General features: G+C 48.6%; 13 protein-coding genes across 21 annotated transcripts; 6 read left to right on the top strand and 7 right to left on the bottom strand.

Annotated features, from left to right (window-relative positions):
* Nucleotides 1-2108: 2108 nt before the first annotated feature.
* Nucleotides 2109-3726, bottom strand: LOC112347597 (uncharacterized abhydrolase domain-containing protein DDB_G0269086-like). The gene has a single exon (XM_024678690.1). It carries the CDS (start codon nt 3705-3707, stop codon nt 2190-2192), a length of 1518 nt encoding a protein of 505 aa, XP_024534458.1. The 5' UTR covers nt 3708-3726; the 3' UTR covers nt 2109-2189.
* A 5-nt stretch (nt 3727-3731) lies between these two features.
* On the bottom strand, nt 3732-4871 carry LOC9657104 (zinc finger CCCH domain-containing protein 56). The gene is made up of 3 exons (XM_002973928.2): nt 4568-4871; nt 4316-4485; nt 3732-4250 (listed from the first exon to the last, which is right to left on the bottom strand). The coding sequence occupies exons 1-3, from the start codon at nt 4864-4866 to the stop codon at nt 3865-3867; spliced, it is 855 nt and encodes a 284-aa protein (XP_002973974.2). The 5' UTR covers nt 4867-4871; the 3' UTR covers nt 3732-3864.
* Nucleotides 4872-4964: 93 nt separating this feature from the next.
* On the top strand, nt 4965-6404 carry LOC9656341 (nuclear pore complex protein NUP35). Its single transcript, XM_002974138.2, has 3 exons — nt 4965-5666; nt 5730-5841; nt 5916-6404. The coding sequence occupies exons 1-3, from the start codon at nt 4990-4992 to the stop codon at nt 6216-6218; spliced, it is 1092 nt and encodes a 363-aa protein (XP_002974184.2). The 5' UTR covers nt 4965-4989; the 3' UTR covers nt 6219-6404.
* LOC9656340 (ABC transporter D family member 2) lies at nt 6207-9380 on the bottom strand. The gene is made up of 18 exons (XM_002973927.2): nt 9124-9380; nt 8918-9050; nt 8809-8858; nt 8653-8742; nt 8476-8592; nt 8300-8415; nt 8115-8249; nt 7926-8061; nt 7737-7820; nt 7624-7680; nt 7475-7570; nt 7304-7428; nt 7150-7257; nt 7000-7102; nt 6725-6940; nt 6588-6661; nt 6418-6540; nt 6207-6345 (listed from the first exon to the last, which is right to left on the bottom strand). The coding sequence occupies exons 1-18, from the start codon at nt 9304-9306 to the stop codon at nt 6252-6254; spliced, it is 2040 nt and encodes a 679-aa protein (XP_002973973.2). The 5' UTR covers nt 9307-9380; the 3' UTR covers nt 6207-6251.
* A 178-nt stretch (nt 9381-9558) lies between these two features.
* Nucleotides 9559-11333, bottom strand: LOC9656339 (TOM1-like protein 1). Its single transcript, XM_002973926.2, has 3 exons — nt 10443-11333; nt 10160-10378; nt 9559-10095 (listed from the first exon to the last, which is right to left on the bottom strand). The coding sequence occupies exons 1-3, from the start codon at nt 10926-10928 to the stop codon at nt 9706-9708; spliced, it is 1095 nt and encodes a 364-aa protein (XP_002973972.2). The 5' UTR covers nt 10929-11333; the 3' UTR covers nt 9559-9705.
* Nucleotides 11256-12299, bottom strand: LOC9657103 (basic leucine zipper 19). The gene is made up of 2 exons (XM_002973925.2): nt 11423-12299; nt 11256-11364 (listed from the first exon to the last, which is right to left on the bottom strand). Exons 1-2 carry the CDS (start codon nt 12264-12266, stop codon nt 11351-11353), a joined length of 858 nt encoding a protein of 285 aa, XP_002973971.1. The 5' UTR covers nt 12267-12299; the 3' UTR covers nt 11256-11350.
* Nucleotides 12300-12380: 81 nt separating this feature from the next.
* Nucleotides 12381-16112, top strand: LOC112347635 (myosin heavy chain, striated muscle-like). Of its 5 annotated transcripts, XM_024678812.1 has the most exons (10): nt 12387-12450; nt 12506-12761; nt 12890-12991; nt 13038-13046; nt 13126-13330; nt 13385-14797; nt 14855-15450; nt 15498-15544; nt 15597-15672; nt 15723-16112. In XM_024678812.1, the coding sequence occupies exons 6-10, from the start codon at nt 13420-13422 to the stop codon at nt 15966-15968; spliced, it is 2343 nt and encodes a 780-aa protein (XP_024534580.1). In that variant the 5' UTR covers nt 12387-12450; nt 12506-12761; nt 12890-12991; nt 13038-13046; nt 13126-13330; nt 13385-13419; the 3' UTR covers nt 15969-16112. The 5 variants fall into 5 exon arrangements, with proteins under 5 accessions (XP_024534579.1, XP_024534580.1, XP_024534578.1 ...); XM_024678811.1 differs by having other exon boundaries at nt 12381-12450; nt 12674-12761; nt 12890-13046; XM_024678810.1 differs by having other exon boundaries at nt 12890-13046.
* LOC9657102 (derlin-2) lies at nt 16000-17417 on the top strand. Its single transcript, XM_002974137.2, has 6 exons — nt 16000-16328; nt 16413-16512; nt 16594-16805; nt 16880-16963; nt 17015-17068; nt 17120-17417. Exons 1-6 carry the CDS (start codon nt 16230-16232, stop codon nt 17276-17278), a joined length of 708 nt encoding a protein of 235 aa, XP_002974183.1. The 5' UTR covers nt 16000-16229; the 3' UTR covers nt 17279-17417.
* Nucleotides 17418-17456: 39 nt separating this feature from the next.
* LOC9657101 (GATA transcription factor 17) lies at nt 17457-19256 on the top strand. Of its 3 annotated transcripts, XR_002992825.1 has the most exons (7): nt 17457-17818; nt 17937-18017; nt 18090-18334; nt 18409-18514; nt 18576-18692; nt 18768-18886; nt 18943-19256. XR_002992825.1 is itself a non-coding variant. In XM_024678816.1 (6 exons), exons 1-6 carry the CDS (start codon nt 17513-17515, stop codon nt 18804-18806), a joined length of 894 nt encoding a protein of 297 aa, XP_024534584.1. In that variant the 5' UTR covers nt 17457-17512; the 3' UTR covers nt 18807-19237. The 3 variants fall into 3 exon arrangements, 2 of the variants coding, with proteins under 2 accessions (XP_024534584.1, XP_024534585.1); XM_024678816.1 differs by having other exon boundaries at nt 18768-19237; XM_024678817.1 differs by having other exon boundaries at nt 18576-18696; nt 18772-19237.
* Nucleotides 19257-19475: 219 nt separating this feature from the next.
* On the top strand, nt 19476-21124 carry LOC9656338 (protein STAY-GREEN, chloroplastic). Its single transcript, XM_002974135.2, has 6 exons — nt 19476-19956; nt 20015-20188; nt 20281-20448; nt 20514-20565; nt 20630-20724; nt 20791-21124. Exons 1-6 carry the CDS (start codon nt 19768-19770, stop codon nt 20974-20976), a joined length of 864 nt encoding a protein of 287 aa, XP_002974181.2. The 5' UTR covers nt 19476-19767; the 3' UTR covers nt 20977-21124.
* Nucleotides 21125-21286: 162 nt separating this feature from the next.
* LOC112347623 lies at nt 21287-21992 on the top strand. Its single transcript, XM_024678745.1, has 3 exons — nt 21287-21443; nt 21502-21597; nt 21652-21992. Exons 1-3 carry the CDS (start codon nt 21318-21320, stop codon nt 21832-21834), a joined length of 405 nt encoding a protein of 134 aa, XP_024534513.1. The 5' UTR covers nt 21287-21317; the 3' UTR covers nt 21835-21992.
* Nucleotides 21936-23858, bottom strand: LOC9656337. Of its 3 annotated transcripts, none has more exons than XM_024678743.1 (6): nt 23809-23858; nt 23388-23693; nt 23147-23332; nt 22845-23074; nt 22252-22792; nt 21936-22189 (listed from the first exon to the last, which is right to left on the bottom strand). In XM_024678743.1, exons 3-6 carry the CDS (start codon nt 23317-23319, stop codon nt 22006-22008), a joined length of 1128 nt encoding a protein of 375 aa, XP_024534511.1. In that variant the 5' UTR covers nt 23320-23332; nt 23388-23693; nt 23809-23858; the 3' UTR covers nt 21936-22005. The 3 variants fall into 3 exon arrangements, with proteins under 3 accessions (XP_024534511.1, XP_002973970.2, XP_024534512.1); XM_002973924.2 differs by having other exon boundaries at nt 23392-23693; XM_024678744.1 differs by having other exon boundaries at nt 22252-22786; nt 23392-23693.
* On the bottom strand, nt 23757-26247 carry LOC9656336 (transmembrane 9 superfamily member 2). The gene is made up of 9 exons (XM_002973923.2): nt 25999-26247; nt 25655-25877; nt 25213-25604; nt 25062-25148; nt 24805-25006; nt 24586-24750; nt 24416-24532; nt 24158-24360; nt 23757-24092 (listed from the first exon to the last, which is right to left on the bottom strand). Exons 1-9 carry the CDS (start codon nt 26163-26165, stop codon nt 23873-23875), a joined length of 1776 nt encoding a protein of 591 aa, XP_002973969.1. The 5' UTR covers nt 26166-26247; the 3' UTR covers nt 23757-23872.
* Nucleotides 26248-26293: the final 46 nt, after the last annotated feature.

The raw sequence follows: 26293 nt of genomic DNA, 5'->3' as shown, positions 1-26293 counted from the left end.
AAAGTTTATAAGTTATTAGTACTTGTAAAACAATTAGTAGTCACAAAACAACCAATAATCTGTAAACTCTTGAATTTAGACTTTCTAGGAGATCAATAAGTTTAGTATTCTTCAAACTCAAAGATTTTTAGCTTTATGTATTAAAAAACTTATAACTAATTGAAAAAAAAATTATGCACTCTTATTTATGAGCTCTTTCTCTTTATATTTGAACTCTTATAAATCGTCTCTCAAGTCATTCTTTTTTATTGTTTATACAATCTTTCTTCAACTTATCTTTATAAGACCTAACATGAAACTCATATATCATCAAATCATATATTTGTCCAATGAAAAGGTAATACTCTAGATACAATATATAGGAATATAGATAAAGGATGAGATATTGTAATCTTAACTCTCAATGATATGTCAAAATCAAAGAGATCAATATATTCTTACTTGAGCCAGCGATTTATTACAATATAAAGTCTATTTAAGAGATCTGAAGAGGGAATAAAAGAATAAGAAGGAAATATAGTAGGAAGTAATAAAGTAAAAACAAAAAGATAAAGTGAAATAATAGTGAAAAGAATACAAAAGATATAAATTAGTATAAGACAAGGGGAAAAATCTTTAAAATCTAACTAAGTTTGCCTTACCCAATGTATATGTATAGCCATTGTTATAGAGAATAAAGATTAGCTCTACTATACAATTTAAATGTAGACTACAACATGTGACAACAAGTTGAGTAATAAAAGATAAATTTAAATACATATCCACTAATATAGAAAAGATAATGATGGACTTTTTGTTATAAAAATTATTAAAACAATCTTAGAAAATTAACACTATATGAATTAATGCCAAATAAACTCCTTGATAGTATTCCCAAGAAAAAGATAAAGGGGTTGTTAAATTATTTATGTAATATCCCTTTATTACTTATGTGACTCCTTGTTCTTAAAAGAATTTTAGTGTCAAGACTAAAGATCAAGAGTGTTATTAAGGGTGTTTTGGGCAAATGCATGTATAAATCCTAATAATATCTTGATGATATGTTAATCATAATATACCCAACTTAAACCATTCCAACATATTTAGTTCCACTAGAAGTGAATATTAAATTGCATAATTAATTGAGACGGTCCTAATAAAAATGATACAATTGCTAAAAGGTATTGTTACAATATATCCACATGGGCTACACTTACCCCCATTGAAAGATATATCGAATTTATCAATATTTCTATTGTATAGATTAATTATTCTATGTGAAGCAACTAATCATCCACTTATACTGAAGTTCTATGGTGGATACCTTCATCCATATTATAGTTCAATATGATGGTAATCTTGTTCTATATACTGATAAAAAAAAACCTATGTAATCTATTAGTAAATATTGTTCAAATTGTATATTTTTTACATTTCTCACTTTAAAAAATGATCATAATTTAGTAAAGAAAAATTTCAAATAAAATGTGGTGCAAAAAAAATATAAATAACTATTATGGTTGTAAAAAATAAACAATACTTAAAAATGGTCTTTTTATCAACTAATTATACATTAGTTTAGTTTCAATACTTAAAGACATACCTAGAATCAGATATTCTAGGATATTCCACCATCTAACAGTTATAGATTAATTCTGCTAAAGGTTAATATAGATTTAGATTAGTTTCATGTTTATAAATTATAAACTTTCATAAACACCTTTATGTACATTCTTGCATATTCTACTATCTCATGGATGTAGATAAGTTTTATGCTTATAATTATAAACTTTCTTAAAGACAAAATAAGATATATTAAATTTCTACTTGCTTCTGATAATAGTAAGAATGCTCCAATGTGAAGAGTTCTATTTTGTGAGTATAGTTTTCAAGTTGGAATGTTGTGATAAAAGGAGGACTTAGGGCAAAATCATGTGTAATTAGAGTGGTACAACAAATCGGTAGGGGTAAGGTTTTTGGTTTGCTTTAGAAACATGGATGTATTCAAGTAGCAAAAATATATGTGCTAGAGGTGGAGACAAATCAAGACAACATTCTAAACCTAATAGATGGTAACAGTTTCAAGAGGCCACGCCCACCAGATTAAAACAAGATACTACTAAATTATAGTAGGCAAGAAAATATCCGTTTAAGTTAAGAAATATTCCAGAACATACTTAATATTCTAAGTATATTCTTTACAAAAACTTTCATTGGCCTAACTGCCTGACACGAAAATATCCCAGAACTCCAGCAGCCACAAGCGCTCCGGTCGAGACTAGCGCCGCGGGAAGAGCAAACCTCGCCACGCTCGACCGGCACTCCAGCAATTCCCTGGCCTTGCTAAGCTCCGATCGCAGCTGCCACACCTTCTTCTCGCTCGACAGAGCCTCCTCCTTGACTTTGCCCAGCGAGCTCTCCAGCCCCTCGATCTTCTGCTTGAGGCTCAGCACCTCCGCCTTGGCCGTCACCTCGGCCTTGGCGGACAACGAGCTCAGCTGCCTGAGCTCCGCCTCCACGCCCGTCTTGGCCTCCTCCACCCGGACCTTCTCCCTCATGATCGACGACACTTGATCCTCGAGCATCCTCCGCTGCCCCTGCTCCTTCTGTGTGATGTCTTGCATCTTCTGGATCGTCGACAACGCCTGCTTCACCTCCTCCTCGAGCGAGAGCTTCCGGGTGTTGAGCCCGACCACCTGTTCCTGGAGAGCCACCCGGAGCTCCCTCTCCCTCTGGAGCTCCGCGGCCAGGGACTCGTGCTCCGACGAGCACTTTTGGAGCCCGCATACCTGCGCCTCGAGCTGCCGGATGCTCGAGGCCAGCGCGTGGTTCTTCGTCTCCAGCTCGACCTCGCGTCGGGACGCCGCCGCCAGCTTCTCTTCCAGCGACAGGAGGCTGGTCTTGAAAGCCTGATCTTGAGCTCGCATAGCTTCCGCTAGCTCCTTTGCGCCGCTCGCCTCCGCTTCCAAGCCTTTGATCTCCAGCAGTAGCTTCTCCCGCTCCTGGAGCAGCGCCTCCCTGGACGAAGCTATCGCCTTTAAGTCGTCGTCCAGCCCCGCCTTGATTGCCAAGAGCCCGGCGTTGGAGTCCCGGAGAAACTCACAGTCGCCTGCCAACTTTCTAACCTCGGCGTCGAGCAGCGCAACTTTCTCCTTGGCCGCTGCCGCCGCCGACTCGGCGTCGTCCACCTTCTTCGAGAGCTCCGAGACGTTGCTGGCGGCCACCGCGAGAGCATCCTCCAATCTCTCCTTCTCCGCCGCCATAGCAACCCTCTCCTGGCTCAGCCCCGCCTTGTCCAGCTCCAGGGCCGAGACCTGCCTCCTCGCAGCCTCAATCTCCTCCAGCACCTCCCTCCTCTTCTCATCGGTCTCCCGGGCGATCGAATCCAGCTTCGCGGCGTCGTCCCTCACCTGTTCCTCCAGCTTCCTCACGCTCCGCGCCACGGCCTCGTTCTCCCGCTTGAGCGCCGCAATCTCCCCGGACAGCTCCTCGTTCTCGCGAGCCAGCCTCGCGATGCTCGCCTCCTTCTCATCGCCGCCGCCATCACGGGGTGACGATGCTACATTGCTCGCGCTGCCGGGCGAGGACGCCGCCTCTCCCTCGGACAAGAAATCCTCTACCTGGTGATGGCCATTGCTGCCGCAGTCGAGCTCCATCGGCGGCGGCAAGCCCTTGGCGGGCTTGTCCTCCTCCGCCTCGATCATCGCATCCTCCTCCTGGCTGGGCATGCCCAAGAACCCTAAAGAAACAAAGAACAAATGGCGCTAGAAGCGGCGGCGACCTTTAAGCTCCTCCACAACACACCAGGGTAACGGCGGTGGTAACGGCGCCGTTTACGTACATCACACTGCCGTACAAGATGCGGATATTCCCTGAGATTCGACCTTAGTGGAAACTTTGGAGCTCTTCGTAAAATAGTTCCATGGGATGATTGCCCTCGTCCTCTTGCTCTTCTTGTTCTTGTTCTTCGTCCTCCTCTTCGAGCCAGTCTCCATAAACCGTGGAGATGGCGTCGCCGCTAGGACCCCTCCAGACTTTCGAGCTCGGTGGTGCTTGAGTTGCGACTAGCGGAGGCTTTTGCTGCTGGATCCGGCTTTGCTGCTGCTGGCTCTGGCTTTGATTTTGCTGTGTTTGATGTTGCAGCTGCTGCTGGAAAAGATTGCTCGTCAGCGAAGGATTGGCTTCCGAGGTGTCCGAGTATGAGGAAGTCTGGGCCTTGGAGTCCATTTGCGCTGGAAGAGACTCTCCTCCACCACCATACTTCTGAAGTTCTGCGAAGAACCGAAAAACCAAAACTTTGCTCCAGCGGAGACAAAAAAAGCCAGCTTCTTCTTACCAGCGATTCCATGGGCGAAATGGCACTTGTCTCCAAACGGACACGATCCCGTCGTCTCCCACTTGTTGCAAAGCCGCGTTTTCCAGTTCAGCGGCTTTGCAGTGCTCGCGTTGCTGATCGCAGTGGTAGCGGCGGGTTTCACAGCCGGATCCTCGTGGCTAAAGATGCACCTACAGAGAAACCAAGCATAGATCTAAGTGATCAATCAATCGAGACGAAAGAGCAAACGAAAACTTTGAGAGAATACCTCACCTCTCACCGTAAGGACAAACTCCCTCCGCGAAAAATCTCTTGCACGGCCGGAGCTTCGCCGCATTGCCGCCGCCGTCCGCGACCACGGGAGGATTGACGAAATCCTCCCATCCGGGCGGCGGCTTCCGGAGCTCCTCCATTCCATGCGCGAAGTTGCAATTCGTGATGTAGGGGCAAGTCCCCGCCCGGAATCTAGAGCACAGCTTCGTCTTGAAAAATATAGTTCCTGTACTCATCCTCTTACCGCCATTGCCGCCGAGCATCCTGGCAGCGCCAGCCGCGCGCTCCTGCGCTTCCATTGCGACTACCCCTCAAGAACCCTAAATCTCGGAACCAATCGCAGCCGTTAATTCAAAACCACGCCAACACCACGAGATCCTGGCCGTTGGTCTTTAGGGCTTTGGGTTTTCTTGAAAAATTCCATGGCAGCAGCTGGCTATGGCGGAGGAGGAACGATGCAGCAGCGGCGTGGCGGGGCGGGCAGGTACCAATCTCTCTTCTACAGAGACTTGAATCTCGCCGCCGCCGGCACTCGCGCTTCCGGGGCGCAATCCTCCTCGTCTGGAGCAGCGGCGGCGGCGGGATCTTCCTCCTGGCGCGACAATGTAGGCGGCGGCGCGGATCCACCGCCTCCGCCCTGCTTCACGCTCGAGGACCGCATCGATCGCACCCCGTCGGAGACACTGCTGCCCCCTCCCGCCGCCGGCGAGTATCGCTCCCCGGATGGATTGGCTTCCAGATTCTCGGACAGCAAATCGCCTCTCAAGACTCCGCAATCCGGGGCGTCGAGAAGAAGCGGCGGATTGTTTGGAGATTTCCAGTCCCCCGGGTTCGCTCCTCCATCCTCCTCGCCGCCCTCGGCGTGGTGGTCTTCTTCGGCGGCTATGAGGGATTGGAGCGGCCATAGCGATGGCGAGCGAGAGAACTTACATACTGGCACCACTGGGATCCATCACCACCATCTCCATCACCAGGCCGAGCCACAGTCCGGGCTCCTCACGCTCCCGGCACCTCGCCAGATCATTCGTCCGGATATCCAGAGAAGCGCTGCGTTGCCCGACGCTGGGGAAGAAGGAGACGAATGGGTGACAATCTATGGGTACGTATAGAACACTTCCATCTCTTTGGCTTTGTTCTTGTTCTTACTGCTATCTCATTGTAGTTTTCCCGGAGAGGACACCAACTTAGTTCTTCGAGAGTTTGAGAAATGCGGTCCAATTATCAAGCAAGTTGCCGGCCCCGCGACTTCCAACTGGCTCCATATCCAGTACCAGGTCTGTCGATTCAACTCTAGACGCTCTTTCTTCTTCTCGTGATGATTTTATTTTTTTCCTGTTCTTCCTTCCAGTCTCGGCAGGACGCACAAAAGGCGCTGGCGAAGAATGGAATGCAGCTCTATGGAGCGCTGATAATCGGTGTCAAGCCCGTTGATCCGTTGCAAAGGCAAGCGTTGATGGACAAGGCCCAGAGGAGCTCGGGGCTTTCGGTGCCACACCCAAAGGCCTCGGCCAAAGGAATGGCGTCCGCTCAAACAGCTGCTCGACCGTATTACCTCCACTCGGACTCGTCGCTTGCTCGACCAGCGTCGACCATCGCATCGCCCACGAAATCGCTATTGTCTAAGGTGGTGGATCTGGTGTTTGGGTTTTGACTCGTCGCTTTTATTTGTGAGTGAGGCGAAAGCTCAGCTATCTTCGGCAGCTTTAGCTTTCAGGACCTCGTATCTCCAGCCATAGCCCGATTGGCTGCCATCTAAGTAGAGGACTGCGGTGTGGTACCTGGAGAACAGGCATTGTGATTCTTAAACTCAAAAAGAGAACTTGATGAACTTGACGTGTGTGGGGACTTACTTCATCAATGCGGGTCGATGGGCGATTGAGAGCATTGTTATGCCTCTCTCGTGTAATTGCCTGTAGAGCTTCTCTTCACCATCGGCGCTCACGGCGGACGTGCACTCGTCCAATACAGCAAACCTGCATGAATTTCAATTGGAAGGGCTAATTTATAGAGAGCTGCTTACTTGGGATTGTGGAAAAGAAGCCGGGCAACTGCAAGGCGTTGCTTTTCTCCTCCAGACAGTGTCTCCTCCCAGTTCTAAGTGACATATACAAGTTTTAGTTCTTCCAAACGGCTGCTTCTAAAATAACAAAGACGAACCTGGTTCTGGTCCAAGCCATCTCCACGGTGAACCAAGTAGCCAACCTCCGTTGCATTTAGTGCCTCCAAAACACGAGCATCGTCTGGATGCCTGTCATTCTTGACGGAGCGGCAGCCTTGGGACCAAGACTTCTTGTCGGATTTACGTGTCAGCGTCAGGGGTAATGCTGGATATCGAACTTGATCTCTCAGTGTACCACGCACGAGGTATGGCCTCTGCAAAACTCCAATTTTTTTAGTACGATACACATGAGATTTTAAAAATGTGCACATACTTGTGAAAGGTAAAAAACGCCTCCACCTCGTGGCGGTCTCGTTATTGTGCCATTTTGGAGAGGCCAAAGCTCAGCCAGCACGCGAAAAATTGATGACTTTCCACTGCCGACACGAGATTATCAAAATGAAACGGTTTCCTAAGTGCTAACCTTCCATTTGGACCCATAATTATGATAGAGTGACCTGGTAGCAGCTCAAAGCTCAAATCCCGAACCAATGGAGTGGCATCAGGTGCTGAGATGGTGACGTTCCTGAACCTGAAACCGCAAGCATTAGCATTTCCAAACGAAAATGCTCAATTACTTTATGCTATCTCCATAAAGAAGGCGGGGTGGATTTTGAACAGATGATTCTTGCTCAAAATGCCATGACAATCGCCTTATGTGGCTTGCACGAAGTCGGCCTTCTCTTGTACTCAGTTGTTTTACCTGTAAGAATAGCGCGGTTGTAGTGAATTTTAATGAACAAACATACCGATTCCAGGAGCTCAGAGACACGGGAGGAATGTCCAGCAAGTGCCGTGACTCTCTTATAAACTAGGACCAGCTGGCCTATTGCATTTGATGTGCTCTGTAAAAGGGAGATTGAAGGAGCATAAAAGTGGGAACTTAAGCATTACATACCACCATCAAACGCAATGACCTTATGTAATCGCCACTTGCTATTGTCGCATCATGTCTCTGCGAGAAAACCAGTGATGGATATAAGAACCGGGTATCGAAACAGATGAACACACCTGCTTGCTGTAATAGAAAGGAGCAGCATATACGCAAATTCCCACAATAGATGCAGCATATTTGATGAGATAACCATCAGCAACCTAGTATGGTGAACCAGCCTGTTAGAAATAATAGAAGGATTAACAAAAAACAGAAGGCAAAGACCAGGGTAGTCCTCGAATCGATTCCGACGGGTCAGGATTTACCTGCTGAATAAATCTTTGAAATGCTGACAATCGAGAGTGACGTATCAGCCGGTAAAGATGGTCATTCAAAATCATGCGCTCCGTATCTCCACCAGGAGGGTCATTGAAAGCTATAGCTTCGGCATTCGCAACTATCCTAAAAGATCAGTACACTTAAACCAATATTTCGAAAACGAAAAAGCGACGGACCTTTGATGCGCGTTCCTAAAGTTTCCGCTCAAAGCAGCCTCTTGTGCTGTCATAAGAGCAAGAGGAGGACTTACACTCCGCAAGAAGGTTGAGCAAAACAGAAAGTACGCATAAAGTAGAAATTGCCCCTTGTACCTGAACAAACCTACCGGATTAATCAAAGAAAACATCGTAGCTTCACTTACCCAATGGTCTTCGCAAGGGAACGCGTAAAGACGATGATATCCAACACAGGTTTGAACGTATACGAGTAAAGCTCACTAATAGCCACGGAAAACTTTGCAACATCTTCCGTGATGCGCTGCAAATCAAGAGGAGAAGCTTGTGAGCAAAACAATGCAAAATCCATGAGCTAATTCACCTGGTCAGCGTTAGATAAACCCCTCAGTGTCGAAGCTACATAATACACGCGATTTGTCAAGTAGCACTGGTGCAAATGCTCTGCAAGACGTTGTTGAAACGCAAGACTGATGATTGTCTGTCGTACATCCAATAAGAAACCATTTTTCTTACTAAACTCACAAAGTTTGCGCTTTACCTGCATGTACTTTAGGCCACTGTTGACAATTGCTGCTGGAATCGCTACTCGAGCGAATCCCATCAAGTTAGTGCTGAACAATGACCAATCCTGGGAAAGAAACAAAACCACGGAATTTTTTTTTTAAATGGTGTTCTCGAAGCAAGAAAACTTTACCTTGGAAATTACAGATTGGCCCGTCACGCCTTCGATGCTTGCCATTTGCTCTGACCAAGCACGAAGAACCAGGAAAGTCAAATTCGCAAGATTTTAATCTCAAGCACACCTGTTAAACGTGTTCTGCTGTATAGAAGCAACGTCTGGATCACAATGAAGAGCACCTCCCTGGACTTGATCGACGGGATGCAAATTCTCAAAATCTCGACAAGCCGCTTGGCAAAGAGGCCATCGACCGATACCTGGATCACAAACGAGCAATAATTCGAGCGAATGAGCTCCTGGATCAGCTCAAAACCTACGCGATCGATTCACCTTGGGGCGCCGGGACAGGAGCTGCATATTCTGCCTGGAAGTGGCGCTCTCGCACAACTCCCATTGCTCCTTCTGGAACGCCTTGATCCGCAACTGGAGCAGCTTGCTGCCGGCGACGATCGAGCCGCCGCAGAGCAGCGCTACGCCCAGCGCGCGCTGCCGCTGCGTGCTCATGGCAGCCATCCCAAGAAATCAAAGCCCTAGACGTGGGGCGTGCGTCATCGCAGCGCCCTAAAATCCACTTCTATCTCTATCCCATTCTCAAACTTTCTTGAAGAGGCGCTTTCCCAGAGTCCTCGAGTAAAAATGTGAGGTGGCGGCGCCACTTGGACGCGAGCTGCCGTGGCTCACTCACACGACGCCATGTGGACGCTCTCACGTAGAAGTAACTCAATGCAATCAAGCACGCCAAAGACTTTCGTTGCAACAAAAAAAAAAGAGAAATCGAAGCGTGATTAAGAAAACAAATTCCTGCGATGACACACAATCTTTGGAGAAAGATTGAGAACGAGAGAGAGACAGCAAATCTGTAGAAGATAGAAAAAAAATCTATACACGAACGATACGAGGACTGTGGAGAGCTCAGAAGGTAATGAGATCGTCGCTGTTCTTGGTGTTCTTCTTGCTGGAACTGGAGCTCTTGCCGCCGAAAACCAGCTCGTCCAGCTTGTCGATCGATGCCGATCCTTCTTCTGTGGCGTTTTGCTTCTGGCGAGTGCGTACCAGGGATTCCTCCGATGGACCCTCTTCTTCGGCGGCGGCCGCGAAAGTTGGAAGGGCTGGCTGCGCTGCCTCCGATGGAGCTCGGCCGACGAACAGGTCCTCGAACTTTTGCAACACTCGCTGGAGCTCGTCGTTAACTTGGAGGCCCTCGAACATCAAGCTTTCGTTCTCCGGCGACCCCTCCAGCAGTCTGTGCACGCTCAGCTGGGACTGCCGGCACTGCTCGACTAGCGCTGTGGTGAGATCATCCTAAAACGACGAGCAAGGAGTATGAGAAAACAAATCTCCACAATAAGAAGAGAATTTTTCTCACCTCGAGAGCCTCTTTCTGCGGTGATGACGACAACACGGTTGACAAAAGCTCGCTACTGTTGCGAGCAACATCAAAAACTTCCTTTGGATCCGCCTTGGGGTCGCTTTGAGCGCGAGCCAACGATGAGGACTGGATTGGAGCCGACTGTGGCGGGGTGAAAATCGGAGCGAGGCTCTCCTCGTCTCTTCCAGGGAATCTTATGCCTCTCGACCGCAAGCTCTGTAGAAAAGAAAAACCCACAAATAAAAAATCATTGATACAGACTAGAAAAACTGCCACATACCTTGTAAGTTTCTTCAAACACGGGTAAGTACCGTAACTCCTCCGTGGCCTCGCCCCACGACTCGATCATCCTTAGAATCTTATCCCGGTTCTGCGAGCTCGTCTGGGGATCGTCCACAAGCTTCACCATCTCGTCCAGCACCTTCTCGGAGGCCACCTCGGCGAACATCTTCTCGCAGTTCTTCACGCAAGTCTCCAAAAGTACCAAAGCCAGGAGCTGCACCGCAGGACTCTTGGAGCTCAGCCGCTTCTTCACGCCCCTCACAACATCCTGTCCGGTGAGACCCTCGGCATTCACCATGTCACAAATCTGCAAGTTCTTGCCCCAATCCGGAGAAAAGCCGTTCTTTTCCGAGGTCGCCTCCTCCACGAACTTGTCAGCCTGGCTCGACCCCTGAAACACCTCCTTCATCTTGTCCCCGAGGCTGTTCATCCTCTGGCTCATCCTGCCACCAAGAGCCGCGAACTTCTCCCGAATCTCCGCCATCTCTCCTCCTTCCCAGATCTCAAAAACCTCGGCGCTGTGACTTCCACTCCACTCACCGACTTGCTCGCTACCCTGCCCGCTGCCGACTCAAATCTATCAGCTACTTGTTCCTGCGAGCTCCACCTCCTTTTTAAATTCGTTTCTTCGCGTAGCCGCTGACGACCCAGAAGCTGTCACAAAAGCCTCCTAGGATAACCAAAAAAGCTTTCGTGCTTTTCCGTGCTTTCCCTGCTTTTCCTGCTCCTACTTTTCTTCGATAGTGTGCTGCCGAGTGTGCCGATGCCAAAGCTTGACCGGCGATGAAATGCACCCTATAGAAACATCCTCTCGTGAATATTCTCCCATAGTAGAATATGCCACCACCTTTTCTCGGCGTAATTTTCCTCACAAACCATCGGCCGGGGTGAGAATCAATTCAGTGATCATTGTATTCCACCTGCAAGAAAAAAAACATTCTATCAGCAATTCAATCGCGAAAGAAAAGAGGATCTTACCCTCCGAGTCTCCCAAAGTTCCCTGGCAGCTCTCCGAGACGTAGTCGCAAGCTATGGCGCCTTTTCCTCCATGAAGTTGCGGCTGCGAGCTCGTAGAGTCGCCATGGAAGCACGGGACGTCGGCGTCGCACGGGACGGACACGGTGTTGAGGTAGAATCCGCCGGAGAGCGCCTGGAGCTGCGGAGAACACTCGTCACCGTTCGCAGCGGCGCCGTCGCCACCGCCGCCACCGCGGCCATTCGTGCTGCATGGCCGCTTGAACGGGAAGCACCCGAGCTCCGCGTCGATCCTCCCCCGGAACTCGGACAGGAGAGCTCGCAGCCTCGCCACCTCCGCCTCGAGCGCCGCCTGCCCCTGGAGCCTCTTGACAAGCTGCTGGTTGAGCGCTTTGAGCTGCGCAACCTGTTCTTCGAGATAGGCAGCGTGAGCCTTCTTCTTCTCACGGTACTTTCGCACGGCCTCACGGTTCCCCAGCGGCCGCTTCTTGCTGGATTGCGGCGCTGCGGCGGCGGTGGTGGCGGTGGTGGTAGCGGCGGTGGCAATGCTGCCGGGACCTAGAGCTTCAGAGCTTGGGCGATGATGGTCTTCTTCCTCCTTTTGGTGCGAGGAGCCCTCCTCCGGCGATGCGAAGAGCTGCGTGTGCGTGTGGAAGCAAGTGTGCGTGTGCGTCTTGTCCGGGCCGGGAGGATTGCAAGTGTGAGTGTGCGTGCAAGTGTGTGTGCTCTTGAGGATCTCGTCCAGGAAGCTCTCCATGGCGCTGGCGCTGTGGTCGTCGTCACATACCAGATTGGAGGCGCCGCAGAAGATATCGTGGTCGGAGAAATCCACTTCGCCATCGTCCATTTCGTTGGATTGCTTTCTCCTCTTCGTCCTTGCGACAACCCTAAACCCCCAATGCAGGGTATATTCGCGGAATGATCACGTACCCATGCCATGTTTGAAATTTTGTGGCCGCTTGCTCGCTAGGGTTTTAGGGACGATGGCGGCCGCGCTCTGGCGCTCTCCAGCCGCGCGGATCGTCTCCCAGGTACGAATGAATCGGCTCCTCGATCGCTTTATTCGTTGTCACGGATATTTTTTAGCTGCGATGCGAATCTCGCCTGTTGGGTGTTAGATTGACAGGCGATCGAATTGATTTCAATCCGATCGCGAGATTTCTAGTGCTCTCACTGCTCATGAAGGCATCACAAGCATTTTCTTTGTTGCCACTCGAACAAACGGCGGTAAGAAATTTTATTGTTTCTGTGCAGGCACTTAACATTGTTCTGGAGTGGAATCTTTTGGCACTCGTCCTGTTCTATCTAACGTGTTCGCTGTGAATGGAGACGAAACTCAAAGGTGTTGTTCTCTTTTCTATTTCTCTACGCCGTTATTTCGTATGCCATGAGTTCCTTGCGGATGTTGGACATGGCTACTTTTTGTTTCACTTTTTCTTAGGCTTTGACGACCGCCGTGAGGTTTTGCAGGATCAGCAAGGAGCTGGTCATCGAAGATGGAGACTATTCTCTTTTGCGGCTCTTTTTCTTTCATCTCAACCTGCGTGAGGACGAGAAGCATCTAATCCTACAGTAAGTGTGAGCATTTCTTCTGCTAGCTTTAAGTTTCGTATTACAGCGACCCAAGGTACACGTTTTTCGTTTTTCATTCTCGTGCCGGAATAACGAATGGCGCTCTTTTTTGCTGCTGGAAATTCGTAATTCAGATGAACAGTGACGAAGAAACTTATGGACGTAAATCCGAGCCATCAAAATCCGTTCCAGATCTCGTGCACTATCCACGGAGATTTCGCAGATATACTACATTCAAAATTTTCTGGCAATCGGGCTCTAGGGCTTTCCAAGCGCGAGTTTTTGATTCTGGGACCGGTTCTTGAGTCGCCCACGACAATGCCGCTGCCAGGATTTTTGGTATGTTCTCGAGCTGATTTTGCCGTTACTTTCCCGTCTCTGACTCGATCACAGGTGTTGTGATTGATTTTCCGGTCCAAGTTATTGCAATGGCTGGAAGTTGCTTCAAAAAATTCGGAAACAAGAGGAGCAAGCGAGCTCGGAAAAGTCTGAAATTCATATCCAGGTACCTTTCGATTAACCCAGCTGAAGAAGCATTCCCGATTGTAGCAGAATACTCCGCGGTTGCATTGTCTTTCATCACTCTCGGGGCGTTGATAAGACGATATCACGGCAGAAGGAAATTGACCGTTTTCAACCGGAAGCGCCAGAAAGCAACAGTAAAGTTCCTGGTAAACAGAGCAATGGAAAGACTACGAGATATAGCCGCTAGAGCAAGCATGCTGGAGAAAAGGATCTCCACAACTGCTGACCCAGATGAGCTTCAACGCCAGCTCGATGAAGCCAGGGTCAGGAGAACTGAGGATGCAAAAGCCAACGAAAAAGTCATGGCGATGTTTTCAACACAAGAGCAGCGCTGGAAGAACGAGCAGAAAAGATTGAAGGGAGTGATCGAGACGCTGAGGAAAGAGCTGACCGAGTGCATTAGACGTCTTCAAGTTGGGATTGACACCAGCTGCTTGCAATGCAAGGAAAAAGATCTTATGATCAGCGATCTCAAGGGCCAGCTAAAGGAAAAAGATTTCTTGATGGCTGCCGCTAAAGAAGATGGAGATATGGAACGCAGTGAAAAGTGCGAGCTCGTTCAGAAGCTGGCTACTGCTGAGAAAATGGTCGACAGATGCCAAGAAACTCTTGTTGCTGAGGCCAAAGCTCGTAAAGCCGCCGAAAGTATGGTGGAAAACTTAAGAGCAAAAATGGCTGCTGAGTTTGAAGTTCACGAAGCTGCTGCCGACGATCTGAAGCAAAAGATATCTGCTGAGGCTGAGACTCGTGGTGCAGAATGTGACAAGCTCAAAGAAGAACTCAGAGTTCAGGAAGACGTTTTGGCAACAGTGTTAGCAAGGATAAACACTCTAAAGACAGAGAAAACCGAGCTGTTAGAGAAGCTGGACTCAGCAGCAAAGGACAACAAGATTTCAGGGGTCTTCCCCAGGCTGCGGCGATTTGACGTGCAGGCAGCACAACAAAGAGAGCTCCACTCGTACGCGGAACAGGTGGCAGAACTGGAAAAGCAAGTTAATTACTATCAGCAGCGAGTACAACAGCTTGAAGAGTGTGCTCTACTGCGCTTGGATCAGTTTGACATTCGGAAAGATGGTGACGAGGAATGTTTAGACAACACTCTTTCCATCAGTCCAGCAGGAACAATTGTTGAAGTCTTTAATCTCAACGCTGCGAAGCATTTACTGGCGCTGTACATAGATGCGGAACGCGCAAGGGACCTTGAACTTAGCCGGTGGAGAAAACTCTATTCCGCAGCGAAGATGGCTATGAATATGGTGCAAACAACAAACTCGTATCAAGGTACACGTTTGATGAGTTCGTTTACGTGACACTGAAACGAACCTTTGTTTTTAACAGAAGTGGCTCCCAACGATTCAAACATCAAGCAGTACATCGAAGCCGCTAAAGCTCAGCATACAGCAGAACTAACAGGCAGACACTGCCACGAGATCGAGTCGTTCGAGCGGCATATGAAGGCTAAGGATGAGAGGATGGAAGGTTTGCGAATGCATTTACTCTCACTGGAGCAACAAATTAAGGCAAGGGACTCGCAGCTCAAACACATGGCCAGTCTTTTAGATGCTGAAGCCGCCATGCGAAAGGAAACAGAGTCCCTGATACAGGAAACACGGCAGCAGTTGCAAACGTACTTGAACAAACCAACGAGTCGTTCTAACAGAAGATCAAACAAGGAGCCAGAGTTGAACGTGGAAGGAATTCTGGAGCACGACGAAGCTGGGCTCCACAGAAAGGATTTACAGCTTGCATTCGTTGAGGCAAAGATAGTCCAGCCGCAAATGCGGCACGAGGAGGTATTCAAAGAGAAGGATCAACCATCCGTAAGAACGGAGAGGTCGACACAGCAGACTGAGAGTCAACAATTAACACCTCGTCCCAGGATGCAGGAAGCTTCAGAAACAAACAGATCAGAAGCTTCGACTTCTTCAATGATGGTACGCTTGGTTTTTAGTTTCTCGTTCTCAGACACTGATACTCACAGGAAACTGAGAAGAACAATCTTGGAATCGCTACCAATTCAAATCCGGAGTAAGTCGCTTCGTCCATTCTTTTTGTCGTAAAATCACGGTGTGATGAACAGGACGGGTCTAGCCAGCATTCTCGAGAAGCAACTTCATGAGTACCATGTCCTCTTCCAAAAAATCAACGATCTTTCGGTATGTGATTGCAACTTCCTGTGCCAAAGTTTTCTAATCTTTGACCACAGACACAGGCCGAAAAGGCCGTCAAGACTGGCTCGATCTCGCCATCTTCGTTACTTCCAAGAGCTCTTGAGCTCCAACACGAAGTCCAAGCCTCGGGAAACAAGCTCTCGGCGATACAATCCATCTCCAGTTTCATGGCTCCATCCAAAGACGAGGAGCCATCTCGAGTGTTGAAAGAACACTTAGCGCAAATCCAGAAGCGCCTGGAGACGAAAATCGCGAACTTGCTCGGGAGGTTCATATCGTGACCGCTAAACCATTCGGTCAATCCTCACCGTTTATGTGGCAGTGCTGACTTGGCAGCACGCGATTGGCCAGTACACAGCATCCACGGTGGTATTTTCTCCACGTGGTCTCATATACCCTAATCGAGCCGTGACGCTGCTTGGGCTTGGCGCTGGAAAGATCGTCATGAGCTAAATGCTCGCCAGAGGTAGAGTCGCAGGAACTAGAATCGCCAGAGGTGGATCGTAGCGCTAGGAACTAGAATCGCTAAGTGTCTAGAGAGAATGGCGCAATTGGTAGAGGAGTGGTACAGGCAAATACCTATCATCACGCGCTCCTACCTCACATTGTCTGTGCTCACTACTGCTGGTTGCGCGCTAGAGGTAAAATCTCTTCTCTTGTTTGGAGTGTTTGGAGTGTTTTCTCTAATTTTTTTTTCTCTTTGTTCTTTTTTCTGGTGCGTGTAGGTGATCTCACCTCTCAATGTATACCTGAACCCAATGCGCGTTGTCAAGCACTACGAAGTGTGGCGCTTGGTCACAAACTTCTTCTACTTTGGTCGACTTGGTGAGTGGCTTCTCAAACTTTTGTTTTGGCGAGTGGTTCTCAACTCTCTTTTATCTCTTTTTTCTTGATCTTTGTTTGTAGATCTCGACTTTCTCTTTCACATGTTCTTCCTCGCTCGGTACTGCAAGCTTCTGGAAGAGACTTCGTTCCGGGGAAGAACGGCCGACTTCTTCTTCATGCTGCTCTTCGGTGGGAGCCTGCTGACGCTGATCGTGGTTCTCGGCGGCATGGTTTCTTTCCCTTTGCCGTTTGCCGAGATTCTCTTCCTGAGTAACTCCCTCACGTTTATGATGGTACGCCAAACATGTTAATTCTTGTGAGCGCATTGTCGTTGTTCCGTGCTGACTTTGTGTGCTTCGTTTTCCAGGTGTACGTCTGGAGCAGAAGGAATCCTTACGTACACATGAGCTTTTTGGGCCTCTTCAGCTTCACCGCTCCTTACTTGCCTTGGGTAAACTAGTTTCTCTTCCAGCGTTCATTTCAAATCACGCAATGGTTCCAGGTTCTCCTTGGCTTCTCTGTAATGGTGGGAAGCAGCCCCTGGGTCGATCTCCTCGTAAGCTTTTCTCTGCCAAAAAACTTCAATCCTTTTAATCTCTTTTCACAGGGAATGGCCGCTGGTCATGTCTACTACTTCCTCGAGGACGTCTATCCTCAAATGACGGGCCGGAGAGTGCTCAAAACTCCCGGTTTGATCAAAGCGTTGTTCCCGGAAGAGATTGTGGTCGTCCACAGGCCTCCCGCGGTCGCTGGAGCTGTCCATTAAGTCGAGAAGGGTGGGGCGAGGCGAAAAGCAAGAATGAAAGAAGGAAAGGAAAACCATGTCTCGCTCGCTCGAGAAACAAAGCTTGTAAAGAACACAAAGGTTTTGGCTTAATTATCGACTAATCGTGATTAAGGGCTAAGCAGTACCGGTTTTGTGGCTAAGCAAGAAAGGCCAATGGGAGCCTGTTTTTAGGGCAGGGTGTGGAGTGAACGGTGAAGATCTGTGAGGGGCGCGATGGATCATCTGCATGAGCATCAACGCTCCACAATCGATCGTCACCATGAATTTGAAAACCAGGGATTTGTAGAAGAGGAAGAGGAGGCGGGCGCCAAGGGCGCGGGAGAGGGCGGCGAGGGCGCGCATGGATTCCAGGAGGAGGAAGACGATGGCGCTGGCGATGGCGCTGGCGATGGCGATGGCGCCATGGTGGATCTCGAGGAGGAGGAGCCCGTCGTGGATGAGGAGCATGCAGGAGGGAGCCAGCTTACTCTCTCGTACCAGGGCGAGGTCTATCTCTTCGAGAACGTCCCCGTGGAAAAGGTACGAGATTTCTGTCGCCCTACTCCCTCCCAGGAAGGATTTCTTGGTGTTTCTTCTACGTTCTTGGGGAAATTTTTCTTTCTCCTTTGTTTGCTCTCATATTTTTGTTGGTTTCCAGGTCCATGACGTTTTGACGGTTCTGGGTGGACAGGAGATCCAATCCTTCACCAATGTACCTAGTTATCTCTCATATCCTAAGGTGTTTGGATCGATCACTCCCTTTTTTTTTTCCAGTGTTGTAACTTATTCTTCTGTTCTTCGCTTTTTCCAGAATCAAAGCTTGCTGGAACCACCCGGGCCTGGGCAGCGATTAAATCCGAGGGACAGAGAAGAATACATCCGCAGGTACCGTGAGAAGCGAGAGAGGCGGATATGGGGGAAGAGAATTCTCTACTCGGTGAGAAGCAATGTAGCCGTGAAGATGAACCGGCACAAAGGCCAGTTTGCTCCCTTCAAGGTCAAAGAGGAAGAGTCCGAGGAGAAGCCGGCAACTTCGACTCCGGCAGTAGAGACTGTGTAAGTTGGTTTTATTTTTTCCTTCACTCTGGTTACTCAAAGCTATGGATCTTTTTCTTCCTTGTTTACCGCAGTTGCCAGGGCTGTGGATGTGCATCTGGAACAACACCGATGATGCGAAAAGGTCCAGCCGGACCAAAGACGCTGTGTAATGCCTGCGGTCTTATGTGGGCAAATAAGGTACGTGTTTTGGCGTTTGGAACGAAAGCAAAAACATAAATTCCGTGAACGTTTATTGCAGGGTGTCCTGAAAAGCTCGCAAGTTCGGGAACAAAAGACACCACAGCAGCCACTGCAACACCAACAGCACCAACAACAACAGGATGATCTGGTGCCGTGCCAAAACTCATCACCCAAGGTACGTGTGTCCCTCTTGCACTGTTCCATTTGGTTTTCCGGTTGAGAGCCACTTTCTAAAACATCCTCTGTCCAGGTAGCCAGGGGCACCAAGAGAAAGACACGAGCAACATAACTTTCCTCTCCTCCGATTTCAATTTTTTGGTTTCGAGAATACACACATAAAAACGGGACACGAATTACTTGCTCACACTTGTACGTATGTTCTCCTCGTCTCTCTTTCTTACTTGGTGCGTGTTTGATCCTGGAAGGATTGAATCAACGTCCAGAGAATTCCAGCAGCTTCTTGACGTGTCGTCTCGATCCCGGTCACGTGAACACCCGGCGCATTAGCACGTCACAGTGCGAAGATCATCGCCAAAGTGTTTAGAACTCCGAGTTGATCCCAAAGTCACCGCCGCTTCCCAGCGAGGCACGTAACACCAGGCGCTGTCAAGAAAAAACTTCTCTCACTCGAGAGAGAAAGAGAAAGAGAGAGGAGATCCAAGTTTGCGGCTCTAAACCAACTTCTACACGCCATTTTAACGCGAGAAACACACAAGACAAGCCAAGATTTCGTGAGGCTTTGGCAAAGCGCATGGGCCTTTTGCTTGCATTGCTAGCCAAGAGTGGCTACGTGTAGTCCACCGGGGCCCCACGTAGCACCTTCCGCCACCGTCAGATAGATCTCCCCGGCTTTTGTGACGCGTCCCGCCATTCGGCCGTTGATTTGCCGTCAGTGGTGCGGATATTCTGTGTGGGTGCTGACGGCGTCCAATCTCTTCCTTGCTTCAAACAAGAGGAGAGAAGCGAAGGTATAGCGCGCAAACAAGAGCTCCAAACACTGCGGGAGGAGAGAGGAGGCGTGTGAGAGTTTCGCATTCTAGATTTTTATAGGCGGCGCGAGAAATCTTCTGCGTTCTTGTTTTCTCCAAGAGCTAGAGCTAGCGCATTCCAGGGAGGATTCGCGGCAAATCGGTGGCAATGCAAGGCTTGTAACGAGCAGAGAAATCGTTGTTTTGTTCCGACAGGGATTCTCCACGAATCTAGCGCGAGCTTAAACAAGTAGTAGACTAGATTTGTTTAATTTGTTCGTCATGGCGGTGGCCTCCTTGGAAGTAGCAATGAGTCTTTTCTCTACCTCCGGTGGCACCGACTCAAGAACAGGGCTCCATAGATCCAAGACGGCGAAGGTGTCGCAGTTCTTGAGCTCGAGGAGCTGCCAGAGACTGCTGCTCACTTCTCGGCAGATCAGGAACGCGTCTAGAAGGATCTCACCGGTGGTGGTAAGTTTCTTTGTCTTCAAGTCATAGAGCATCTATAGATTCATCTTGTGCGTCGCAGGAGGCTCGATTGTTTGGGCCGGCGATCTTCGAGGCGTCCAAGCTCAAAGTCTTGTTTCTGGGAGAAGATCATGACAAGCACCCCTCAAAGTCTCCCAGGACGTACACGCTCACGCACAGCGACATCACCGCCAAGCTCACGCTGGCGATCTCGCGAGAAATCAACAAAGCACAGGTGAGTGACTGGAGATCATAGTTCTTTTGTTCTCGATTTTGGTGAACATGGAATGGAAGCTCATGAATGATTGATTGATTGTGCCTGCGCAGATCATGGGGTGGTATAGCAGGCTCCAAAGAGACGAAGTTTTGGCCGAGTGGAAGCAAACCAAGGGCGAGATGTCGCTACATGTGCATTGCCATATCAGTGGTGGCCACTGGATGCTCGACGCCATCGCTCCTCTTCGATTCTACATCTTTCGCAAGGAGCTCCCAGTCGTAAGTTCTTCAAGTGTTCTTCCACAAACTTCGAAACGACTAAAGAATTCCTTCCTTTTTACCAGGTTCTGGAAGCATTTCGGCATGGGGATGAACCTCTCTTCCGGAATCATCCAGGTACTGTAGCCACAGCCTTTTCCACTGGAAAGCAAAGTTTTTTTAAAATTTTTGTGAACTTTAGAGCTGGAGGGAGCGATGGTTTGGGTCTACTTCCATTCCAACGTGAGTGAATACAACAAAGTCGAGTGCTGGGGACCTCTTCGCAACGCTGCAAAGGTATTCAACCACAAACTTCCGTTAGAACTCAGTCTTCCTAAACGAGTTCTCTTTTTCTCATCACAGACTGGATCAGAGGCTGCCAAACAGGCAATCCAGGAAGCCATCAAAGAGATCGAGAAACCATGGCACAGCTGCACGGGTCCCTGCACTTGCTGCTCCAGAAACTCCCTCATTCCGGTTCCACAATCTCTACTCGAGGCATCATCGCCATCGATCTCGACTCAGTCGTCTCCTTCGCCCGATGCGTAACAAGGAAACTAACAAAGCCCTGTTCGTCGCAAGGTAGGCCATTTTGTACAGTAAAAGGACAAAAAAAGAGGAGCCATTCTGGAATGGCACTCAATTCTGTATTAAACTTTCAGTTCAACACGAATTGTATTCTTGTATTTTGAATGCACCAACCCGATCTGAGAGAGAGAAGGGAAGTTGGTTGGATTGGAGCATGAACAACACATGGAGTGAATTAGGTATTGATCTTTAACTTTGAATATGTTTAAGATGATATGATTTAATTTTTTCAAATTTAGGGTTCAGAAATTTTTTGAATATGTTTAAGATCATATGATTTAATTTTGTCAAATTTAGGGTTCATGGCTATAACGAGCTTGGCGCCCGAAGAAGAAGAAGAAGAGGCCCCCGTGGCGAATGTAGCGCCACCCCAGCAGGCGGCCACCACTGCTGATCTGTTTAGTTGCCTTCACGCCATCTTGAATCAGGTAGAGCTAGCCTTCAAGTCTGTGGAATTGATTGGTGCTACCTCCTTTGAATTGGCAGTTCGAGGAGGCTGAAGGGGCTGCGGATTTGGAGCTCCGGGACAAGCTCAGTGATCTCTTCGCCGAAACGAGCAAAGTTCCTGCGCCTGCGGAGGATGTAAGAGTTTTTTTTTTTCTTACCTTCTTCTTGTTCACTGTGTGTGTGTTTTAGATCGAGAACCAGCTTAGCGATTTGAGCGAGAGGATGGAACTCTTAGAAGCCAAAGTCGCGGAATTGGCCCAGGACGAAGAGGCCGAGAGCCTCTTGAGAGAGACTTCTAAGCTGTGGATGCCAGTCATCACGGGGGAGCGATCAAACGCCATGGCCTCGTCGCCTCCAGACGAAAGTAGATAGATCTTTCAAAGCTCACACATCTTTGAGGCTTCCATTGACAGCTTAGCTTCCAAGACATAGATCCTCGACCATCTTCGTGCTTGAAGAACGCTTGGAAGGCATTCAAGATGTCCAACAAGATTCTTCGAGAATGATAATAACGTGAACAAGTTGAGGTCGCTCGTCTATCTTCTATCTAGCATAGAGCCAAAACACCGCCGAAAACGTGGTGTTGGAAACTTGGCCGGTCGCTGGGCGAGGAGTCAATGGCTCCAGCGGAGATGCCGAGGTTGAAACCTTGCTTTCGCTCGACGATGGCGGCATTCCACCCCTCGTTGACACCATCTGGACATGGCTTAACGGTCCCAGCAGCGATCTGTGCGGCAAAGAATCACAAGTTACTACAAAGCTAGAAAACGAGAAAGCTCGAAAACTCACGCATTTCCCCAGGTGTGTGTGACGTGATTCAACGTCCATGGCATGCAGTTCTCGGCGACTTGCACGGATCCACCACTGCTTGATCCGCGAATTCCAAAGCCATTGGGATTGAAAAGCTCCCACACCAAGCTGGTGCTGCTGTTCTTCATGGAGTGCTGGCCGACGACGCTGCCACCGGGAACGTCGTATAACTTTGCTTTCCACTCTCGCACTTCCCAGGCTGTCCCATTGTAGACGTGACACACGACGCCTTTGGAGAAGAATCCTTCCACCAGCTTCTCGCCAGACACTCGAACTTCCGCGGGGGTGTCCGCCGGTGGAACTTTGTCTTGTGACCACAGCCAGTATTCCGCTTCATATGGGACCTCTCTTGCTCTGGAGCCTCGCTTGCATTTCTTCCCGGACAGTAAACCCGTCGTCTTGCCTGGAAACCTCTGAATGTAGGAGATTGTGGAAGCTATTCCAGCGTGCTTGTGGTCGGATGCTTCCGCCAACGCGCTGGAGCATCCATCTCCCGCTTCCTCGCTTGCTATCTCTGTCCCTGATCGGAAGTTTGTGAGCAAACCGTCGAGGGAAAGAAAAAAGAGATTCACCTGAGACGACGCTCGTCTGGAAGCCAGACTCTGCATACACTGCCGGACTGTTGATTAAAGACCAAGTGCCCCCAGAATGAGAACGGTGGCTATAGTAGTAAGATCCAACTTTGATCGTGGTATTCTTCTCGGCATTCACCAGCTCGGCGGTGGCGTTGAGTAACTTCCATTGCCCTGCAAAGCAACCGTACGTCTGCTTGCCATTGCAAGTCAAGAGCTTTAGCTGCAAGCTGCCAAGCAAACGCTCTGGTTACACGATTACAAGCAGAAGGAAAAAAGTTACTCTTGTAACTTTGATGTACCTGTTCCCTGGAGGAGGGGAGAGATCATTGAGAGCAAGGGAAGGCCAGGCATAAACTAACTCGTTGAATACGATGATCACAATCACAAACAGTAGAACGAGTAGCTCTTCTTGTCGGAGATCTCTTCGCATGTTGACGACGGTCCTCTTAGGAAAAGGGATTTCGTTCTTCATCGCTTCGCTTCATCTGCTTAAAACAGGTGAGAGTGAGAAGACCAAGACAGCTAAAAATCAATACGCACTTACGTATCATTCAATGGAGCACTAAAAGAGATCCATTCAAGATTGACAGTCACTCGACTTGATGACCATCACAATCTCCTTCACCTGTTGAATCAAAGCAGGTAGACGAGCAGCCGAGTGGTGTAACGTTTAGCAAAACGTTTAAAGAAAACGACTCTAGTAAGCGGTAGTGGAACAACACAAAGACCCATCCACCTCGTACTCGACCAATGGTTAATCTCTGAACTATGTTCACCTTCACGGGATTCCTGTCACTACCATAAGCGACAATTCCGCATAATTCCAGAGCTCTGCTTCCTCTGCTCCTGCACCGGAAAAGAAAAAGTTACCACAGGTGCACGAGAACAACAGGAGGAGCAACGCTTCCATCAGTAAGAACTGTGTTTGAGATTGCCATGAGAAAAAAAAGAACTTGCTTACACTCTAAGAGACCTCTTCAACCGTGCCTTCTGTTTTGGTTGATCTCAGTGGTGTTGCTACTTCCCTACTCGCACTTGATTGCCTTGTATATGTGTCGAACAAAGAGGAGAGACGCTTGATAGCCGACAGTACCGAGCATTAGGAAAAAGCCATAGCAGACACATGCCATGTAGCCAAAGTAGAACGATGTCTGCATCAAGCCGGTCATATCAGACCTGGCGAAGTAGTAGTAGAAGCAGTAGCCGTAGACGAAGAAAGCGGTCGAGCCACCACAAAAAATGGACCTGGCACGATGCATGCCAACAGAATCAGTATGAAACTGCTTGCATAGACAGGTACTGCTTCTTACCTCCACCACCAAGTGTGGTCCTCCATGGCCAGCTGAAAGTACGTCAGAGAGATGGTGATGAAAGCCGTGACGATTATCAGTATGATGAACACCACAAAAAGTATGCTGTAAATCGTGTAGATTTTGTGTCCCCACACACTCGCAAATATATAGTAAAGCTCGATGTAGATTGCACTAAACGGGAGAAATCCTGCCATGCACATCTGCAAGGGATCACGGATAAATAACCCCGAGAGTCTTCCAAGTAATGGTATTTACCTGGGGAATAGTCCTCCTAAACCACGGCAAGGATGGAACTTCACGAGGAAATTTATTTGTCCGGCAAGGAGCATAAAACTCCTCCTTGCTATTCTTGCCAACGATTCCACCAAGAACCTAAGGAAGTACTTCATGAATACACGTTTAGGACGGCAAGTTATGGCGCTCACAGTTAATGGCAGCGTCACGAGAGCCCAAATGATTGTGATGACAAGAATTGTACCAATGGGAAGTGCAGCAGTAGCATTGTAGGCGATAGCCACAGAATTGTTGAAGCAAAAGGCTAAGAACAGCGGCCCACAAAACAATGATGCTGTCAATAACAAATTCCGAACCTGAAAAGAACAACCATGAGAAGGAGCTTCCAAGTCACAGCAATTTTGCCTTACCCATTTATCTCCCCCCATTTGCCTGTACAACTTGGAGGAGACGTAGCCGGAAATGCCAGCAGTAAGCGCATATATAATGAGGCAAGCCGTGTTGAGGGAGCCACGGTTGTATGGATAGAATACTCCCACTAAGGCCAGCATGAAGACGCAAAAGACGAGAACCAGGAGCTGAGTGCCGCTTCCAATGACCGCCGCAAAAACACTGCGAAGCGTAAAAACAACGTTAGACTTCAGTTCATGTACAAGACGCGACGTACTTTGGATGAGGAGGAAATCGAAAGACATCACCATGTATATATTTCCATCCCGTCTCGTCCGAATCTTCTTCATCTTCCTTGGCGTACCTAGATGAAGAACAAGAAAAAAGATCAAGGCTCAGCTGGAAATCAAACCAATGGATGAACTTACTTGACAAAGTCATTCTTCAATACTCGCATGAAAATCGTAGTCAGGAACCCCGTTAACAGAAGAACCGTAACACACGAGTTGACGATAGAGAACCAGTGAATCTCAAGATGTTGTGGCAGAAACGAGTACTTCTGGTATTTCTCCATTCGCCTCTCGAATGGAACAGTAGTTTCGGCCCAGGTGACGGAATATGTAAAGTCAACTGGGACTGGATCGTCATTCGTGATGTCGATGGCTTTAGCCGGGTCTGTAGAAACAGCGATCTCAATCACTCGCTTGCCGTTATAGCGAACCTCAAAGTGGACGTGAGTGAACAGCATGTAGTGCTTTTGTTTATCAAAGAGCTCAAACCTTCCAATAAATCCCCAGAGCGGCAGATCGTCGAAGAACATCTACAAGCCAAAGTAGAAAATCAGTAAGGGTCACCAAACAGTTCCGTCACCTGGAAATAATAGTCATTCTCCACAGCTTTGCGAAACCGCTCCTTGTCCTTCCTGTCGAGAGTTGCCGAGCAAAGCTTTTGCACGTCCTTCTTCTCCTTGAAGTTAATCTCGTACACAGTGGACACCAGGCGATCTCCCTCAAGAAGCTCCCCCATGGCTTCTTTCTTGTGCTTCACCTCCGCGGGAGCACAGAATGGAAGATCATAGTACTGATAAGTCTCGCTAAACAAGAAAAACAAAAGAAAACCACGTTTTTGTCTCAGAAAACGAAAAGAATTCCCAGCAAAGAACTACTTCGCTCTCAAATCTAGCAGCGAAAAGAAAGATCTCTCGCCAGCCATACCTCGGGTTGTGGAAAGGCCCGACTTTATTCGCGTACAGGGGCACCTTATCGCCATCATTGTACGAGTGAGCTGCATCAAGCAAGGCGCGGCCAGATCCGAGAGTCAAAGCCGCGCAGCAGCAGCACAATGATAGTAATCCCAGCAGGAAATGCAGCTGCGGATCCATTCGCGCCTATCGATCTTCCCTCCTGGAGCAAGATCTACCAGGATGTCGTCGCTTCCATCCACCGAAATCCCCCAAACCCTAACCTACAACTCTACTAGTGGAAAGAGAGAATACAAGGACAAGTCGCC

This window comes from Selaginella moellendorffii, unplaced genomic scaffold (assembly GCF_000143415.4).
Source record: "Selaginella moellendorffii unplaced genomic scaffold, v1.0 SELMOscaffold_23, whole genome shotgun sequence".
Lineage (NCBI taxonomy): Eukaryota > Viridiplantae > Streptophyta > Lycopodiopsida > Selaginellales > Selaginellaceae > Selaginella > Selaginella moellendorffii.
Note: the sequence above shows the minus strand (reverse complement) of the source record. Positions and strands in the feature narration are given on the sequence as shown.

Excerpts from the sequence above, each read along its gene's own strand:
- LOC112347623 (XM_024678745.1), top strand. The coding sequence starts at position 21,318 with ATGGCTATAACGAGCTTGGCGCCCGAAGAAGAAGAAGAAGAGGCCCCC. Across the intron at positions 21,444-21,501 it reads TTCACGCCATCTTGAATCAG|TTCGAGGAGGCTGAAGGGGC; the intron begins GTAGAGCTAGCC and ends TTGAATTGGCAG. Across the intron at positions 21,598-21,651 it reads TTCCTGCGCCTGCGGAGGAT|ATCGAGAACCAGCTTAGCGA; the intron begins GTAAGAGTTTTT and ends TGTGTGTTTTAG.
- LOC9657104 (XM_002973928.2), bottom strand. The coding sequence starts at position 4,866 with ATGGAAGCGCAGGAGCGCGCGGCTGGCGCTGCCAGGATGCTCGGCGGC. Across the intron at positions 4,486-4,567 it reads GTTTGTCCTTACGGTGAGAG|GTGCATCTTTAGCCACGAGG; the intron begins GTGAGGTATTCT and ends GTTTCTCTGTAG. Across the intron at positions 4,251-4,315 it reads TTTCGCCCATGGAATCGCTG|AACTTCAGAAGTATGGTGGT; the intron begins GTAAGAAGAAGC and ends GGTTCTTCGCAG.
- LOC9656336 (XM_002973923.2), bottom strand. The coding sequence starts at position 26,165 with ATGGATCCGCAGCTGCATTTCCTGCTGGGATTACTATCATTGTGCTGC. Across the intron at positions 25,878-25,998 it reads GGGCCTTTCCACAACCCGAG|CGAGACTTATCAGTACTATG; the intron begins GTATGGCTGGCG and ends TTTCTTGTTTAG. Across the intron at positions 24,361-24,415 it reads TTAGGAGGACTATTCCCCAG|ATGTGCATGGCAGGATTTCT; the intron begins GTAAATACCATT and ends GATCCCTTGCAG.
- LOC9656340 (XM_002973927.2), bottom strand. The coding sequence starts at position 9,306 with ATGGCTGCCATGAGCACGCAGCGGCAGCGCGCGCTGGGCGTAGCGCTG. Across the intron at positions 7,103-7,149 it reads ATTATGGGTCCAAATGGAAG|TGGAAAGTCATCAATTTTTC; the intron begins GTTAGCACTTAG and ends TCGTGTCGGCAG. Across the intron at positions 6,541-6,587 it reads CTTCTTTTCCACAATCCCAA|GTTTGCTGTATTGGACGAGT; the intron begins GTAAGCAGCTCT and ends AAATTCATGCAG.
- LOC9656337 (XM_024678743.1), bottom strand. The coding sequence starts at position 23,319 with ATGAAGAACGAAATCCCTTTTCCTAAGAGGACCGTCGTCAACATGCGA. Across the intron at positions 23,075-23,146 it reads TCCCCTCCTCCAGGGAACAG|CTTGCAGCTAAAGCTCTTGA; the intron begins GTACATCAAAGT and ends TTTGCTTGGCAG. Across the intron at positions 22,190-22,251 it reads ACACACACCTGGGGAAATGC|ATCGCTGCTGGGACCGTTAA; the intron begins GTGAGTTTTCGA and ends TTTGCCGCACAG.
- LOC9656338 (XM_002974135.2), top strand. The coding sequence starts at position 19,768 with ATGGCGGTGGCCTCCTTGGAAGTAGCAATGAGTCTTTTCTCTACCTCC. Across the intron at positions 19,957-20,014 it reads GAAGGATCTCACCGGTGGTG|GAGGCTCGATTGTTTGGGCC; the intron begins GTAAGTTTCTTT and ends TGTGCGTCGCAG. Across the intron at positions 20,566-20,629 it reads TCTCTTCCGGAATCATCCAG|AGCTGGAGGGAGCGATGGTT; the intron begins GTACTGTAGCCA and ends TGTGAACTTTAG.
- LOC9657103 (XM_002973925.2), bottom strand. The coding sequence starts at position 12,266 with ATGGACGATGGCGAAGTGGATTTCTCCGACCACGATATCTTCTGCGGC.
- LOC9656341 (XM_002974138.2), top strand. The coding sequence starts at position 4,990 with ATGGCAGCAGCTGGCTATGGCGGAGGAGGAACGATGCAGCAGCGGCGT. Across the intron at positions 5,667-5,729 it reads GAATGGGTGACAATCTATGG|TTTTCCCGGAGAGGACACCA; the intron begins GTACGTATAGAA and ends ATCTCATTGTAG. Across the intron at positions 5,842-5,915 it reads GGCTCCATATCCAGTACCAG|TCTCGGCAGGACGCACAAAA; the intron begins GTCTGTCGATTC and ends TCTTCCTTCCAG.
- LOC9657102 (XM_002974137.2), top strand. The coding sequence starts at position 16,230 with ATGGCGCAATTGGTAGAGGAGTGGTACAGGCAAATACCTATCATCACG. Across the intron at positions 16,806-16,879 it reads ACTCCCTCACGTTTATGATG|GTGTACGTCTGGAGCAGAAG; the intron begins GTACGCCAAACA and ends TTCGTTTTCCAG. Across the intron at positions 17,069-17,119 it reads GCCCCTGGGTCGATCTCCTC|GGAATGGCCGCTGGTCATGT; the intron begins GTAAGCTTTTCT and ends CTCTTTTCACAG.
- LOC112347597 (XM_024678690.1), bottom strand. The coding sequence starts at position 3,707 with ATGCCCAGCCAGGAGGAGGATGCGATGATCGAGGCGGAGGAGGACAAG.
- LOC9656339 (XM_002973926.2), bottom strand. The coding sequence starts at position 10,928 with ATGGCGGAGATTCGGGAGAAGTTCGCGGCTCTTGGTGGCAGGATGAGC. Across the intron at positions 10,379-10,442 it reads TGTTTGAAGAAACTTACAAG|AGCTTGCGGTCGAGAGGCAT; the intron begins GTATGTGGCAGT and ends TCTTTTCTACAG. Across the intron at positions 10,096-10,159 it reads CGCAGAAAGAGGCTCTCGAG|GATGATCTCACCACAGCGCT; the intron begins GTGAGAAAAATT and ends TCGTCGTTTTAG.
- LOC9657101 (XM_024678816.1), top strand. The coding sequence starts at position 17,513 with ATGGATCATCTGCATGAGCATCAACGCTCCACAATCGATCGTCACCAT. Across the intron at positions 18,018-18,089 it reads GTTATCTCTCATATCCTAAG|AATCAAAGCTTGCTGGAACC; the intron begins GTGTTTGGATCG and ends CGCTTTTTCCAG. Across the intron at positions 18,693-18,767 it reads GCCAAAACTCATCACCCAAG|GTAGCCAGGGGCACCAAGAG; the intron begins GTACGTGTGTCC and ends TCCTCTGTCCAG.
- LOC112347635 (XM_024678811.1), top strand. The coding sequence starts at position 13,420 with ATGGCTGGAAGTTGCTTCAAAAAATTCGGAAACAAGAGGAGCAAGCGA. Across the intron at positions 14,798-14,854 it reads AACAACAAACTCGTATCAAG|AAGTGGCTCCCAACGATTCA; the intron begins GTACACGTTTGA and ends TGTTTTTAACAG. Across the intron at positions 15,673-15,722 it reads AAAAAATCAACGATCTTTCG|ACACAGGCCGAAAAGGCCGT; the intron begins GTATGTGATTGC and ends CTTTGACCACAG.